The sequence below is a fragment of the Staurois parvus genome, unplaced genomic scaffold, assembly GCF_062004578.1.
Source record: "Staurois parvus isolate SC_StPar_1 unplaced genomic scaffold, SC_StPar_1.0 ptg000372l, whole genome shotgun sequence".
NCBI classification, from domain to species: domain Eukaryota; kingdom Metazoa; phylum Chordata; class Amphibia; order Anura; family Ranidae; genus Staurois; species Staurois parvus.
This window is the reverse complement of record NW_028318168.1, coordinates 2101483-2116012: the sequence shown is the minus strand read 5'-3', so window position 1 is coordinate 2116012 and position 14530 is coordinate 2101483. Positions and strand designations below refer to the sequence as shown.

At 39.2% G+C, this 14530-nt stretch overlaps 1 protein-coding gene across 2 annotated transcripts in view; it reads left to right on the top strand.

Moving 5' to 3' along the window:
* Window positions 1-14315, top strand: part of TBC1D32 (TBC1 domain family member 32) — a 471851-nt gene extending 457536 nt beyond the window's left edge. For both annotated transcript variants that reach the window (XM_089685349.1, XM_089685348.1), the window contains exon 34: window positions 13846-14315. In XM_089685349.1, the coding sequence (XP_089541475.1) occupies window positions 13846-13959 (114 nt within the window). In that variant the 3' untranslated portion in view covers window positions 13960-14315. The remainder of the gene's footprint in view (window positions 1-13845) is intronic.
* Window positions 14316-14530: the final 215 nt, after the last annotated feature.

Sequence of the window (14530 nt, the reverse complement as noted above, 5' to 3'; positions counted from 1 at the left end):
TATGATATCGCATTTCAAATTTTTGCATACCTGGGATGTTTACTAGACTCTTGTTTGGACAGATTTCAGTGAGTTATTCCTAAAAATTACAGGCCTACAATAAAAAAACAACATATTTCCATGCAAAAAAATGTACCGCTTTGAGCACAGAAATATCAACATAATCATACCGCTAGGGAGGTTAAACCCACATCATTAAAATTAGCAGTAAATGCTGTATTACATACTGTTCATTCTCACATACTCACTATGGGATTTGTTTTCTGTATTCTGAAAAAAACCTGGTTGATCTTGGTGCTCTTTGTCTCTCCCTCCTGTCCAGGTCCCCACTGCAGTTGGGGATTTTGCAGAGCAGTGTTGGCAGCTAGTGCACACGCTCAGTTTTCAGTGTATTTTCTACCATGAGCTGCCCATGTGACTATAGAGTCACACAGGGGTGTACAGTGGTAAATGACAGTCCACACCTTCCTTTTTCCTCCATGCCCACTCACCAGCTAAACACAATGGGAGTGGGATATTACATCTTGATTGATGGAGGCATCAGCTCCCTGTAATTCCAAGACACAGGTTTTTTTTTTAAGTTTGAACATGTGACTGGCACCAGAGTACTAGAAGCTCCTCCTGCAATTGTTTTCCTGCAGACAAGCTGCGAAAGAGCTGGGTCATGTAACAGCTGTATATCAATTAAATAAAAGGGTACTGATATATTTTTTTTAATAATAACAGTTCCTTCCATCAATGTACAGAATGAGAAGTGAAATTTAATTAAAACAGTATGAGCTTAGTATCACTTTAAGTGAATGCCCCTTCTGCTGGGTCAGGTATTGCATGGCCTTTGCTGAACAAGAACACCAACCTATGGACAGAACTAATTCAGTCTCTAAGCTCCATCATCACAGGGCTGGTGGAAATGGTCAGCATGTGTAATGCCATAGTAGTGATCGCACTGGAATACAAGGTAGAGTAGTAAGAACTTTGGCATGAAAATATTTATTTGGAGCATTTGGAACATTAAAAGATACGTTCACCTTTTTTACAAAAAATATTGAATGCACATTTTTTTGCAGGTATAAAAATGTGCATTTATTATTTTTCAGTTCTGTAGCTTGTAAAGCATTATATCAGCGATCAACAGATCGCTAGTGCCATGCAGGTCTCCTCGAGACCTCTCAGTATATCTGCTTGAAAATATGGGATGTACAGGAAAGCAGATGCTGTATACTGACAGGAAGAATCAATGAACTACCACAGCGTTCAGCGTAGTTCATTGAGAACTACAAGCTGATAGCCACAAAGGCTGTCGGGACTTGTCGTTCATTCATTCACAGAACGCCGTTTCTTGAAAATTGTGACAGCAGGGAGGAGAAGGTCCCCCGCTAGCTGTCACAACATGAAGCTGGTGGTGGTCCATTCGTAACATGTTACATGTTACACCCTGAATATGGGTGTAACACAGGGGCGGACTGACCATTTGGAAACTAGGGCACTGCCCGAGGGCCCGGGGTCAGTAGGCGGCCCCATGAGATGCCCCTGGTACCTTTTTCATAGGCTTTTTTGAGTTTGGGCAAGGACAAACCCCTATTGCCCGGGGGCCCCATGAGTTGTCAGTCCACCCCTGGTGTAACATTTGACGAAACATGAATTTATCCTTTAAACTCTTGTTATAATCTGACTGCACAATCTCCGTTAGATTAAAACTGTAATATGAGTACTAAACTCTCCGTACAATTTGTATTTAATCAGGCAAGTCCGTACTACAGAAATGTTGGTAGATCTAAAGTAGACTGTACACTCAGAACGTAGTGTGTGTGAGCTTTAGAGTACTAATAAATAAAACTTAATTAATTTTAATATATTCTTGTATCATTTCATGTCCTGTCTGTTCTATATTATTGGCTGTTTTAGGCTAGATAAGATTTATAAGTACATCTATGTAACAGCTTTGTATGTCCAATATGTGTATCTCATATATTTCTCATAAATTACTGAACTCTTTACTCACTTATGAATGTGAATCTCATCAGAACTGAGTTCAGTAACCTGCTCCCATTGATCATTTTTAAAGCACCCATATGCATGAGGAGATTATCCAGTCTTTTCATCCCCATGCAAAATATCCCTATTACATTATTAGTCAGTGTAAATGCCCTTAATGCATTGGTGGTTAGTTTGGAATTACCCATTACATTGATGGTCATTGAAAATACTCCCCCTACATTCGTGGTCTCCTATATGTTGTGTGGTCAATGTAAAAGTACCCCCTTTTATTGGTGGTCATTGGAAAGGTTTCCTTTTACCTTGAAGTTCAATAAAGCCCCCACTTTTATATAGGTGGCTGGTGGAAGGAAGGATGCCCCCCCCCACCATAAATTGGTGGTCATTTACAGGCAACTAAAGGGATCATTAGTATCAGTGGTTACTTACCTGAATAGCAACAGGACAATTTCCTGCTGGTCCTGTACCACTGGATCTGCTGGAAGTGATATGGGTGCTGAACCAAGGCAGGCACTGTCGGGCAACAGATCAATTTGACTACATGCTGGGAATTACTGATCCAGGGCATGACTCCTAAGAGCTTAGATCTAAAAATGCCCTTGAATACAGGGGCATATGGGTGATCATTTTCTTGGGTTGAGAATATAAGTTTAAGAATATACAGCATGTGCACTGTTTTCTCCACTGCCGGTATGCTTGCCTAGCTTAACACATAGGACTGCTATGATAGAGTAAGCAAAGTTAAAGGTAGACAGAAGGATCATTTATATTAAAATAACAAACATGTTATACTTACCTGTTCTGTGCAATGCCATTACACAGAGCAGTTCCAATCATCCTCTTCTCAGGTCCCTCCAGCACTGTCTGCTCCTCCTCTTCAGTATCTATCTCTGTAGCAAGTTCTTGTCATGGGGGAAGATGTGCAGGCTCACTCCTGAGTCAGGCTTTGTGTGTCCTTAGATACACATAGCATGGCTTGGCCCTGCCCAATTCCCTCTTTACCGGATTTGATTGACAACAGCAATGGCTCCCGCTGCTGCCACCTTGTCCAGTGAGGAGAGAGAGCAGTGATACTTGTCTTGGGAACAGTACTGGATCAATATTGAGCTCAGGTAAGTATTCAGTGATATTGGGGTGGAGCTAATCTTAAAAAGCATTTTTACCTTAAGAAAATAAGGTAAAAATGCTCTAAAATATAATGAAAGGCATATTTTTTTTAGTTTTGGATAGAACAGAGAAGGATTTGAGACTCCCTTAATTAGCAGGGATTTTCTCTCATTCTCTCATTTTCTCTCATTTCCTGTTTTGATTATGGGACAGGAAAGGGAAATCTCCCCAAGGAGACACACACACACAAAAAGAAAAATCTTTAACCCTCCCTTGCTTTATCCAAAATGGAAAAAAAAAATGCCTATAGTTCTATTTTAAGGTTAAAAAAAAACTAACCCTAGGTTACTTGATTTAAAATCTGATGCATACATACATGGACACATACACGCACATGCTTCTTTTGATTTGACTGTGCCTACACTGTCTCATTTATAAAAACTGACATATCTGATGTAAAATGTCTCTGTCCTTTTTAAAAAGTACAACAACCCAGATATACCTCCACATAGCTGTTGCAGCTTTTATGCTCTTGTGCCACAGTAAAACGTCAGGCTGGTATTAACAGGTGAAGCGCTGCTCCTTTCTAGTAGTCCTGCAATATTGGACATTCGATTCGGCAACTGTGTCTTTTCAAAATATTAGGGCCTGAATGTTACTGAAGTGCATATCATATATATCCTCTCTTTTCTGTCCTAGTTAACATTGATACTGAGATAGAATGTGATGGGAAAACCAACCTCTTACAGTATCACTGGAACTGGAGGTGGGGGATATCTTCCACTGGGGTTACCTGTTCTTGCAACATCACATACAGTATATCAATGGAGTAGTTCAAAGTAAACTATTAAAATAGAGTCTCTCAAACATAGCTGGTAGGTGAATTGGGGCTAGTGCCCCAAAGAGAAGCATGGATGGTAGACCTCTTGAGGCAACCTCTCATGACTCGTATAGAACAAGGAAAGCTTCTCCGCAAGGTGCACTCCCAAGCTATGACTCAAAGTCTAGTATTTCCACATACAGACATTTAAGTGGACTAAATGATCAGAAAAAAAAGGAACAGTTGTCAAACATGAAAAAGAAAGATGGACCTGAAATCAAATAAGCAGCCTGGAATCCAGATGTGAAGAACATTCCTGCATGCTGTCATGGAGAAAATGACCAAAAAGCAAGATCTATTAATTAAGTTGTGCTTTCCAGAGGTTGAATAGAGTGACCTTAAGGAGAAAATTAGATCAAGATCCATGTAGATGGGGGTATGTCTTTTGCATATTGAGTTGGCCACTGCTAGCACATCCTTCCTTATAAGTAAAAGACAACAACAGATACCAAGAGATGGTCTAGTGAACACTATCTTGGAGGGTTATACATACATTTTAAATGCTTCTTTGGTTTAGAAATATTTTAAATCACATTCAGTGTTTAATTTTCAATGTAATCAGGTTAGGTATTATGTAATATGTTAATTTACTATATCATTCTGCATTTAGTAAGGAAAGCCTCAATCCTTATATCAGCACTATAGTAAAGTTTTATATAAAAAGAAAAACCTAAATGTAAACCAATAAACAATGTGAAGGTGATTATGTTTATTCTTTTCTGAAAAGTTGAACTTATTATTTTTGAGACATCAGTTTAAGATGTACATAATTTCATAGATTTGCCTGAATGTCTGTTAAAGCTGGATTTTGAACTTGTACTTACAGCCAATCCATGGATTCAGAGGTAGGGAGGTAGAAGTCTTTGATGTAAAGCCAAAAGCTGTGTGCTCTGTGCAAAATCAATCCTATTTCAATCCATGAGATGTTTTCAGGCAAATGCCTTCTTACATCTCTTTCTAGAGGCATAAAAAGAACACGACTGCTATGAACTTTTTCCCCCTAATACTCTAATTTTAATGCTTTTTACGCCTTCAGACTAGATGTTCTAGTTTTTTTTTTAAATACTGATGATTATAAATTATAAAACTATCAATTAAAGAAATATGATGTTCACCAAACATACTTTAAAGGAAATGTACAATTTTACAGCAGCTTTTTTAATACATGGAAAAGGAATGGGCTTTATGTGAAAAAATGTTTTCAATGTCTTTTGATGATCTGATAACTTTGTTTCTTTGTATAGACTCTTATTATATATAAGGACAGACAAATTTGCTTATTACGTATGCAGGCTTTGCATTGTTACACAGTGCTTGTGCTTTACTGCTCCTTCTCAGAGTGCAGGTGTATGTCTGCTGACCCACTGAAACAATCCACCCCCTGTGTGGCTGAGACTTCAGAATTGTTAAAGGGTAAATCCAGGCATTTCTCAGTTTTAACCTCAAACCTCCCCTTTCTTCTCTAATACATGCTCAAGAAATTCTCGCAGGGGTCAGCTGCTGTGAGTTTAGTTCTAAAAGACTTAGGCACACCCCCAGAACTACATCTCTCTAGAGCCCTTTCTCTACACACAGTGTGTGGACAGGCTCTTGAAAGTAAAGGCAGGAAAGTTTTGGGGAAGAAATCAATGTGGAGCAGGGCGGGACTGACAACTCATGGGGCCCCCGGGCAATAGGGGATCATGGGGCCCCTGTGTCCTTGCCCACACTGAAAAGCCTATAAAAGGTACCAGGGGCATTTCATGGCCCCAGGCCCTCGGGCAATGCCCGAATTTTCGAATGGTCAGTCCGCCCCTGATGTGGAGTGGGACAGACGGGTGGAGATTTGATAGGCAGAGCTGACATCACTACTCAAGATTTAAGTCCAGCAAAGGCATTTTGGTGTTAGCCCAAACATGAAGTTAGAAGCGCATTACTGGCAATTTAAAAAGTATTTTTCTGCACTTGCACTTGCAGTGTGTTTAACTCTTTGTCTACCAAGGTACGTTCATAAACATCCTGGTATTGTAGGGGCTCAGTATGCGGTTTTTTAACCAGTGATTGGCTCCAAAGTAAAGTGTGCCAGGCAGTTCTAGAGTCTCTCATTCACTGTTATGGGAATTTTTCTGAATGTTGACCCCAAACCCCCCCCCCGCGCTCGCACGCCAATGCCCGCAGTAAAATGCCTCCGCACTGATAGGGAAAGTAGCTCAGGGTACATGCATTCCCCAATTTTCTTTGTGATAAATGAACCCAGAACCTATAAGGATTTTGTCACTCCTGGGTTCAGAGCTGTCATTCCATGGTTACTGAAATAAATTAAAGTAATAAAAAAATTAAAAGCATCCCTGTCACCCCCATACACACCCAAATGCAAATGTGCCCATAGGGTACAGACATGTATGTAAAACTAAATTGTGCAACACATGTGAGGTATCACCATAAATGTTGGAGTGAGAGCAGTAATTCTGGGGCCAAAATCCATGGTTAATTCCAAAGTAATAACCTGTCAAGGCTTTTAAAGCATCACCTGAACAATTTTGAGTATAGTTTTTTAAGATTTCATAGGCTCACACAATTTTAAAGCTTGACATGTTTGGTATCTATTTGCTTAAGACAAGCCTATGTTTAAAATGCTACCAAAATATTGTGTTTGTTTACACTGAAGTTAATTATTATATATTTGATAATAGGTTATGTAAATATCGGGCAACATAATAAAATGCAACTGCCATCATTTTGCAACTGCCAAAGAAGAGGGCCACTCCTCTCAGAAAATATATACAGTATTTTGTGGGGTTTAAATTTATTTTCTAGCAAAAATATGTGCAATTTTTTTTTTTTAAATGCCTTGGTAGGAAAGCAGATAAAGGGTTAAAATATGGGGACAACAGACATATATTGCAGACAAGTACTGGAATTTTCTTTTTTTTTTTTCTAATTTTGCATTGTCTTATATTTTGAAGGCTAAGTTCACCTTGTTCCACTTGTATTTAGTCCATTGATTCTCCATGCTATTTAGTAATTGCCTGCCTGTACAGGGTATGGGCAGACAACTTACTGTACTGAGTGTCTGCAGGATCCGTCACTGTAAATATCTCCTAAATGGTGCACGTTTATAAAATATTTACTGTACCTACAGGTAAGCCTTATTATAGGTTTGCCTGTAGGTATAAATCAAACAGGTGGCTTAACTACCACTTTAACCATTTGACCACCAGAGGGTTTTACCCCCCTCATGACCAGGGCTTTTTTTACTATTTAGCACTGTGCTAATTTAACTGGTAATTGTTTCACACAGATAGAGCTTTCTTTTGGTGGTATTTGATCACTACTGGGTTTTTTTTTTAGTCTATAAGTGAAACATACATTTTAAAAAACAAACACTATTTTTTACTTTCTGCTATAAAACATATTTAATAAAAGAAAAAAAATCTAATTTCTTCATAAATCTAGGCTAAAATGTTTTCTGCTACGCGTCTTTGGTAAAAAAAAATCCCAATAAGTCTTTGGTTTGTGTGAATGTTGTAGCGTCTACAAACTATGATGTATATATGCTGGAATTTTTATTTATTTATTTTTATACTCGTAATTGTGGTGATCAGCAACTTATAGTAGGACTGTAAGTGCAGTGGGCAATCTGACATTGGGCGGGAGGTAGACTAACTGACTGACACTGACATCACAAGTGACACTAATACGGTGATCAGTGATAATACTATACACTGTCACTATACTTATGACACTGGTTGGGAAGAGGTTAACATCTCGAGGTAATCAAAGATTTAAAGGATAAGTTCACCTTTTGGACAAAAGTAATAAATGCACATTTTTTTGCAGGTAAAAAAATGTGCACTTATTATTTTGTGTCCAAAGGAGCCTGGAAAGCTTTGCAACAGCAATCAGTAGATCACTGGTGCCATGCAGGTCTCCTGCAGACCTGTCATAATATCTGCTTGCTGTACGGGATGTACAAGCAAGCAGATATACTGACAGGATGCTTCAAAGAATTACCATGCTGCGCCACAGCACCGTGCTATTTCATTGAAAACCACAAGCCGACAGCTGCTAAGGCTGTTGGGACTTGTAGGCACTCATTCACAGAACACTGTGAATGAGTGATGTGGCTGTGTGGGCGGAGCCCCGCATAGCTGCGCTGTTTTCAAATATAACAGATAGTACTGGGAAACCTCTCCCTGTACTATTTGTCAGAGGGAGGAGGGGTGGTGGGCACAGCTGTGGCTATGGGAACATTTTACATGTTCCACCCTACAAGTGGAACATGTAACATGTTCCAAAGGTGAACCAGGGGCGGACTGACAACTTATGGGGCCCCTGGGCAATAGGGGATCACGGGGCCCCTGTGTCCTTGCCCAAACTCCAAAAAACCTATGAAAAAGGTACCTGGGGCATCTCATGGGGCCCCCTACTGACCCCGGGCCCTTGGGCAGTGCCCGAGTTTCCAAATGGTCAGTCCACCCCTGAGGTGAACTTATCCTTTAAGTGTGTGCCTAATGTGTTAATGAGTATAATATGTGATGCTTTTTACTGATAATCTGTTTGCTCCTTCTCCCTGTTTTGCATGGAGAAAAAAACTGGACAGATCATTCCCTCTTTACAGAGCCCTGTGTGGTTATCAACACAGTGCTCTGGGCTGTGATTGGGCACAGCCGATCAGCAGGGCTCAGCCATGAATCATTGGCTGAAACATACTAACAAAATACAACTGTGTTCAATCGCAGCAGGAGTTGGTGGTGGTGGTGGGGGAGGGGGGCATGCTCCTTCAACTCAGAATATGCCAAGTTATAGATATGTGATGTTGCCTGTACATGCTGCCCATTCACATTGTATTTACTGCGGGCGGATCGGCAATGGTTAAGCACAGGCAGGGAGGTTCCAGAAACCACTGAGACCTCTCTCTGGTGGCCAATCTACAGATAACTATATTAATACAGTTATTCTAATATGGAAAAATTGAGAATGTCAACATTTTGAAATGATAGGAACATATTTTATAAAAGAGGACTGCAATAATAACTAAAATATATTCTCACTTTTCCATTTCCAGCATTACCCTGAAACACTGTGCCCACCTTTGTGCTGCATTATGTTGAGCTTATGCAGAATCCAAGCCAAAAAAACTCCAATTATGCCATGGGAGCAATACTTTTTTTCTCAGTTATTCTTCCCAGTTATGAACTGTAAAGTAGCAGTTGTCAAACAGAGGAGTTTGAATTTAAATTTGTGAATACATATCTGTCAGTTAGAAAGGTTTTCAAAGAGAGAGAAAGATGCTATCTGCATGGAGTTTCTATTTGACATGTTTTCATGGTTTCCCTGTGTGCCCTAAATTTCTGCCACAGAGAGGGAAGAACACCTTTTTATATGTTATCTAAACTCTGTCACATACAAACCCAAGTACCCCTTAGGTCCCATGTACACGGGACACTTCTGAACGAAGGAAACTGACTGCTGGAAACGTAGATTAAAAAAAACGTCTGTTTAGCTGCGTTTGCATACCGCGTTTATGAGTGCTTGCGTTTAGAAACGTATTTTAAGATAACCTCAGGAGACCTTCCAAAATGCCCAGAATGCACTGGGCAGCACAGTGGCTAAATGGTTAGCCACTGGCAGTACTAGGGTCATTGGTTCAAATCCCAACTACGGCACCGCATGCCTGGACTTTGCATGTTCTCCCTGTGCCTGTGTGAGTTTCCTCCGGGTACTCCGGTTTCCAAATACATGCTCGTAGGTGAATTGGATCCTGTCTAAATTGCCCCTAGTCTGTGTATGTATGAATGTGAGTTAGGGACCTTAGATTGTATGCCCCTTGAGGGTTAGGGACTGATGTGAATGGACAAAATATATGTAAAGCGCTGCGTAAATTGACGGCACTATATAAGTACCTGAAATAAATAATAAATGAAAACAGTAAAAAATTAACTATTTCAGACATTTTGAAAGCAATAGAGAGAGCAGAAGCAGAGAGAGCAGTATTTGTTGAGATTAGCTGTCTTTTTTTGTGGTGTTTGGATGTGTTCCAGCTCATTTCTGTGCAGAAATTATTGCAGCAGTGTCTAACATATTTTTTTTCATGCAGAACCTCAAAGTATGGTGTACCAGGTCCATTTGAGTACCGGGAAAATGCTTTGCATGTATTTTTCATGATGAAAAAGGATCTGGACAGCATCCGGAAATGGAAGAGTTAAAAAAAATTTCAAATGCAAATGCCTATAAACGCATTTAGCTGCGTTTACAAGCATTTTGCGTTTGAAACGCTGATAAAATCTACTGCTGAATGCAAGTTTTCTGCATTCAAAAAAAGACTGTAAACTCAACTGCCTGTAAAGGACTGTTAACGACATAGTGTTCAGGGACTGCTGAAAAAAACTCTGAACAGCTCCTAAATGTGAGTTTATCAGCTGCAGTGTACATGAGCCCTTACCTGCTACAGCAAATATACTAATTACAATAAGGAGTGTTTCATTGTGATTACAGGCTGATTAAATACGGCCTTTTAGTGCCCCCTGTGTTATTTATTAAGCAGATGGTCTAATAGACATCTTTTAAAACTGTCTCCAAAGGTTGCAAAAAGATACTGATAACATGGTAAGGCTCCATTCATACGGTGTGTTTTGATAACGCTGGTAACATTAGCTGTGTAAAGTCACGTTAAAAGCATGAGTTTTCAGCTTTTTTTTAGTGTTTTTGCATTAGCGTTTAGGGGCGTTTTGCCACTTTTAGAGGTGTTTTCCCATGTTTTACGATGTTTGCGTCTTTTAATGTTTTTTGTTTTAGCATAAAAAAGTTTTTTTGGTAAAAAAAAGTCCAAAAATGCCGGTTTGCGTGTTTTGCCGCGTTTTTCAGCATAAGCTCATTTTTTCAACTCATCTAGAAACCCACGACTAGTCCTGGGTTTTTTTTCAAGCCAAAAAACGTCCCTGCCAAAAAATTTTGATTACATTCTATGTGTGCATGTACACATAGGATAACATGCTGGGGAATGTACTGACTGTGGAAAAATTTCAAAAGACAAAAACAGCCGCTGTAAAAACGTCCAGTGTGCATGAGGACTAAGGCTAGGTGCGCATATGTGCGGGTGGTGCAGCTGCGGATCTGCATGAAAATCCGTGCTGCCGCACCACCCACACAGAAGAATGCTGACCTGCGGGCGGTTGCCATTAATTCTAATGGCACACCACCCGCACTGGAAAATGCAACTGTACTGGGAACCGAGATTCCCGTGCGGGCTGCGTTTTCAGAAGAAGTACAGGGATTTCTTCCTTGCATGTCACGGGGCACTGGAGTCCATTCAAATGAATGGGCTCTCGTGCTCATGCAAAACACGGCCCGCACGGACGCATATATTTGAACCAGGTGTAAGTGTCTAAACAAACCAGCTGTGTGTACTGGTGTGTTACTAGTGTAAGTGATTCTATGACTGTGGTAGGTATGTTAGATTCTAAACTACTTTGGGGCAAGCTCAGCACCATTATATTACAGTTGTATCATTATAATACTTCCCCTATCAGAACCAATCATAATATATACCGCAGCAGAAGTATTATAATATTACTTCTCTCAAGCAGAATCATTATAATAATATCTAATGCAGGAGTACTGCAGAAGAAACTTTACAATATTACGTTATAATATTATATGATGCAGCAAAAAAATAATATTACGTACCTCGGCAGAACCATGATAATATTATATACTGCAGGAGTACTGTTAATATATACAGCAGTGCAACCTCATCATTATAATATAACTTTCCTCAGCTTAACAATTATAATATCACATACTGAAGCAGCATCCATATAATATTAGTTTCCTCAGCAAAACCATTATAATATTATATACTGTAGAAACATTATAATACTACATTCCTTAGCAGAATTATTAGAATATTACATCCCTCAACAGCACTATTGCGTCTTGAAGAAATGCTGGCATTTCAGTAGAATCCACAAGCAGATAGCCTTTGGTAGCCTCCCTAGCAGTCTGATTATGTCCAGATTTCTGTGCTCAAAGTGGTACATTTTTTTGCATGGAAATATGTAGTTTTTTTTATTATAGGCCTGTAATTTTTAGGAATAACTCACTGAAATCTGCCCAAACAAGAGTCTAGTAAACATTCCGGGTATGTTACAATTTGAAACACGGACTCATAAATTATAATTTAATAATCATAAAAAATAATAATATAATAATAGTAAATTTAATTCAATAATATAATCAAACCAAAAACACTGAAATTTGAAATATAGCGCCAAGTTTGCACATCACTGAGCAAAGTCGCAAAATCATTTTCAGTGTCTGATGACGAATTTCCCCACAAATCATTATCACTCAATTCTGCAAGTAGTTCTAATTTACTATCGCTGTTCTCTAGCTGATCTAAAACCGCTTTTGACCTAAAGACTCTTTTTGGACACCATGGACATTTCTCAGTTTCAAGGAAGAAAGAACGGTAAAAATGCAGGCAGGGCACAAGGACAAAGCACTAGGGATAAAATGTATGTGAAATGCTTTGATACAGTAATGTTTTACTATGTGATTTTAGTGAATTCAGTGAATGTCGCTTTTAAAATTTTAAAATTTCCCACCAGTTCCGTACCCGTACGTCCTGACATCGCAGGTAACATAACCTGGAAGACAGATGCCGGCATCGGCTGGAGGACATTGTCAGGGACACTGCAGGGGGGACATCGCGGGAGCGCAGGACAAGGTAAGTGCTTGAGGGATCCCAGAGCAACACTGCAAGGTATTCCCGAGTGTAGCTCGGGGTTATCGCTTGTGGTGCTGAAACTTTACCCTGTGCTACACTCAGGAATACCGCCAGGGAGGTTAAATAGAACAATGCATAAAATGCCTAACGGCTGAAACACGTTGTCCTTCTGTGTGGATGCGTTGTTCTAATTAATAAAGGATGTCTGTTTTTGTATTCTACCAAAGTACTAACATTTCTTACAGATTTTGCAGGGCTTACAGTGGCCGATAGCTTGAGCACCAATGTACGCTCAACATGTTTAGGGAGAGGGGGTAGCAGCGCTGTGTGTCTTGTTTCCACTCTTGCATTATTGCATCCCTGAACAGCACTATTATAATAATACATTCTTCGAAAGAATCATTATAATACTACATTTCTCAGCAGATTTGGTATACTATTCCATCCAGCTGCAGTACTATTACAATATTACCTGTGTTAGTATCACAATTATATTGCCATGTCCAGCAACTCCATCAAATAGCTTGAGAACAAAGGACGTCCGATCGGCTGCACTCCAAACAATCCACTTTATTGAACCAAGATAAAACCAATACAGACAGTGGAAATACAGTGGGGGATTGGAAGGTAAACATGTTTCACGCTAAAGACAGCGCTTATTCATTACCCAATCTATCATATAGCTTCATGCACATGACCGTACAGTGTGCATAGCCTGCGTAATTACTTTCCTGGCACCTGCTTCTACCTCAGACAGTCGCCCATTGAAATGAATTAAAAGAGACTGCGCCATTGTGCACTGAGGGTTGCCATTCTAATGTTTTGCCTCACAGCAGCACTCTTGTGTTATATCTGTCAGAAGCAAGAGTATAATGTTACCATCGTCAGCAGCTCCAATTTTGCACACTCTAATACATGAGATCAGTATTGCTAAATGAATATATCCTTGAGTGGATATTATTTGAATGAATGCAAGTACACATTTAGTATTATAACCTTTTTGTTAATAATATAAAGATTAATATACAGTAACCGCGTCAGTCAGTCGTGTCTCAATATGAGTGTAGATGCATACTTATCTGCCTTTAAATGTAGCTTTATTCACTATTATACACAGTTTCAATGATGAATTATTATGACTTTTTCTTAATAGGAAGAAGCCATTCGTGGATTTCAGGTTGGGGATTATCTGGAATATATGGAAAGCTTGGAACAGAAGTACAGGTCAGTGGTCCTGAAAGAAATGAGAAACTTTGCACTTGGATGAAACATGAAGACTAAGAAGACCATGTATGGGAGACAATAACTGTGTGAAGCTTCTTTCTAAAATTAAAAAAAAAAGAAAAAAGAAAACTTGCATATAGCTACATGTATGTTAAAAGCAAGGAAGCTAAGCATGTGACATGTTTATCAACATCTAGAAGGAAAAAAATCAAATTCCTACCGCTGCAAAAACAACTTCTAAATTAAACACAATAAACATAAATGGCACATAGGTGATCAATTGAGCAATCAGCTCCAATGTTGACAGTAGGATGTTAAAAAATATTTGTATGAAGTATTTTTGTACAGTATTGATTTGATAATATTTTAATAAATACTAAATAAAATAAATTAAAACAATTGTATGTGTTATTTCTACATGGTATGAAAATTATCACATTAAAAAGCATGTTGGCTCTAATGACAAATCGTTCATGTATCTGTGTTGGTGCACTGCCTTTTCTTGTATAAGGTTGCTTGTGTCTCCATGCAACATCATGATATTGGCCATTATTTGCCTCTGAATCATGACACGCTCTGATCATGGGCATATTCTACAATTTTGCTTTAATGGG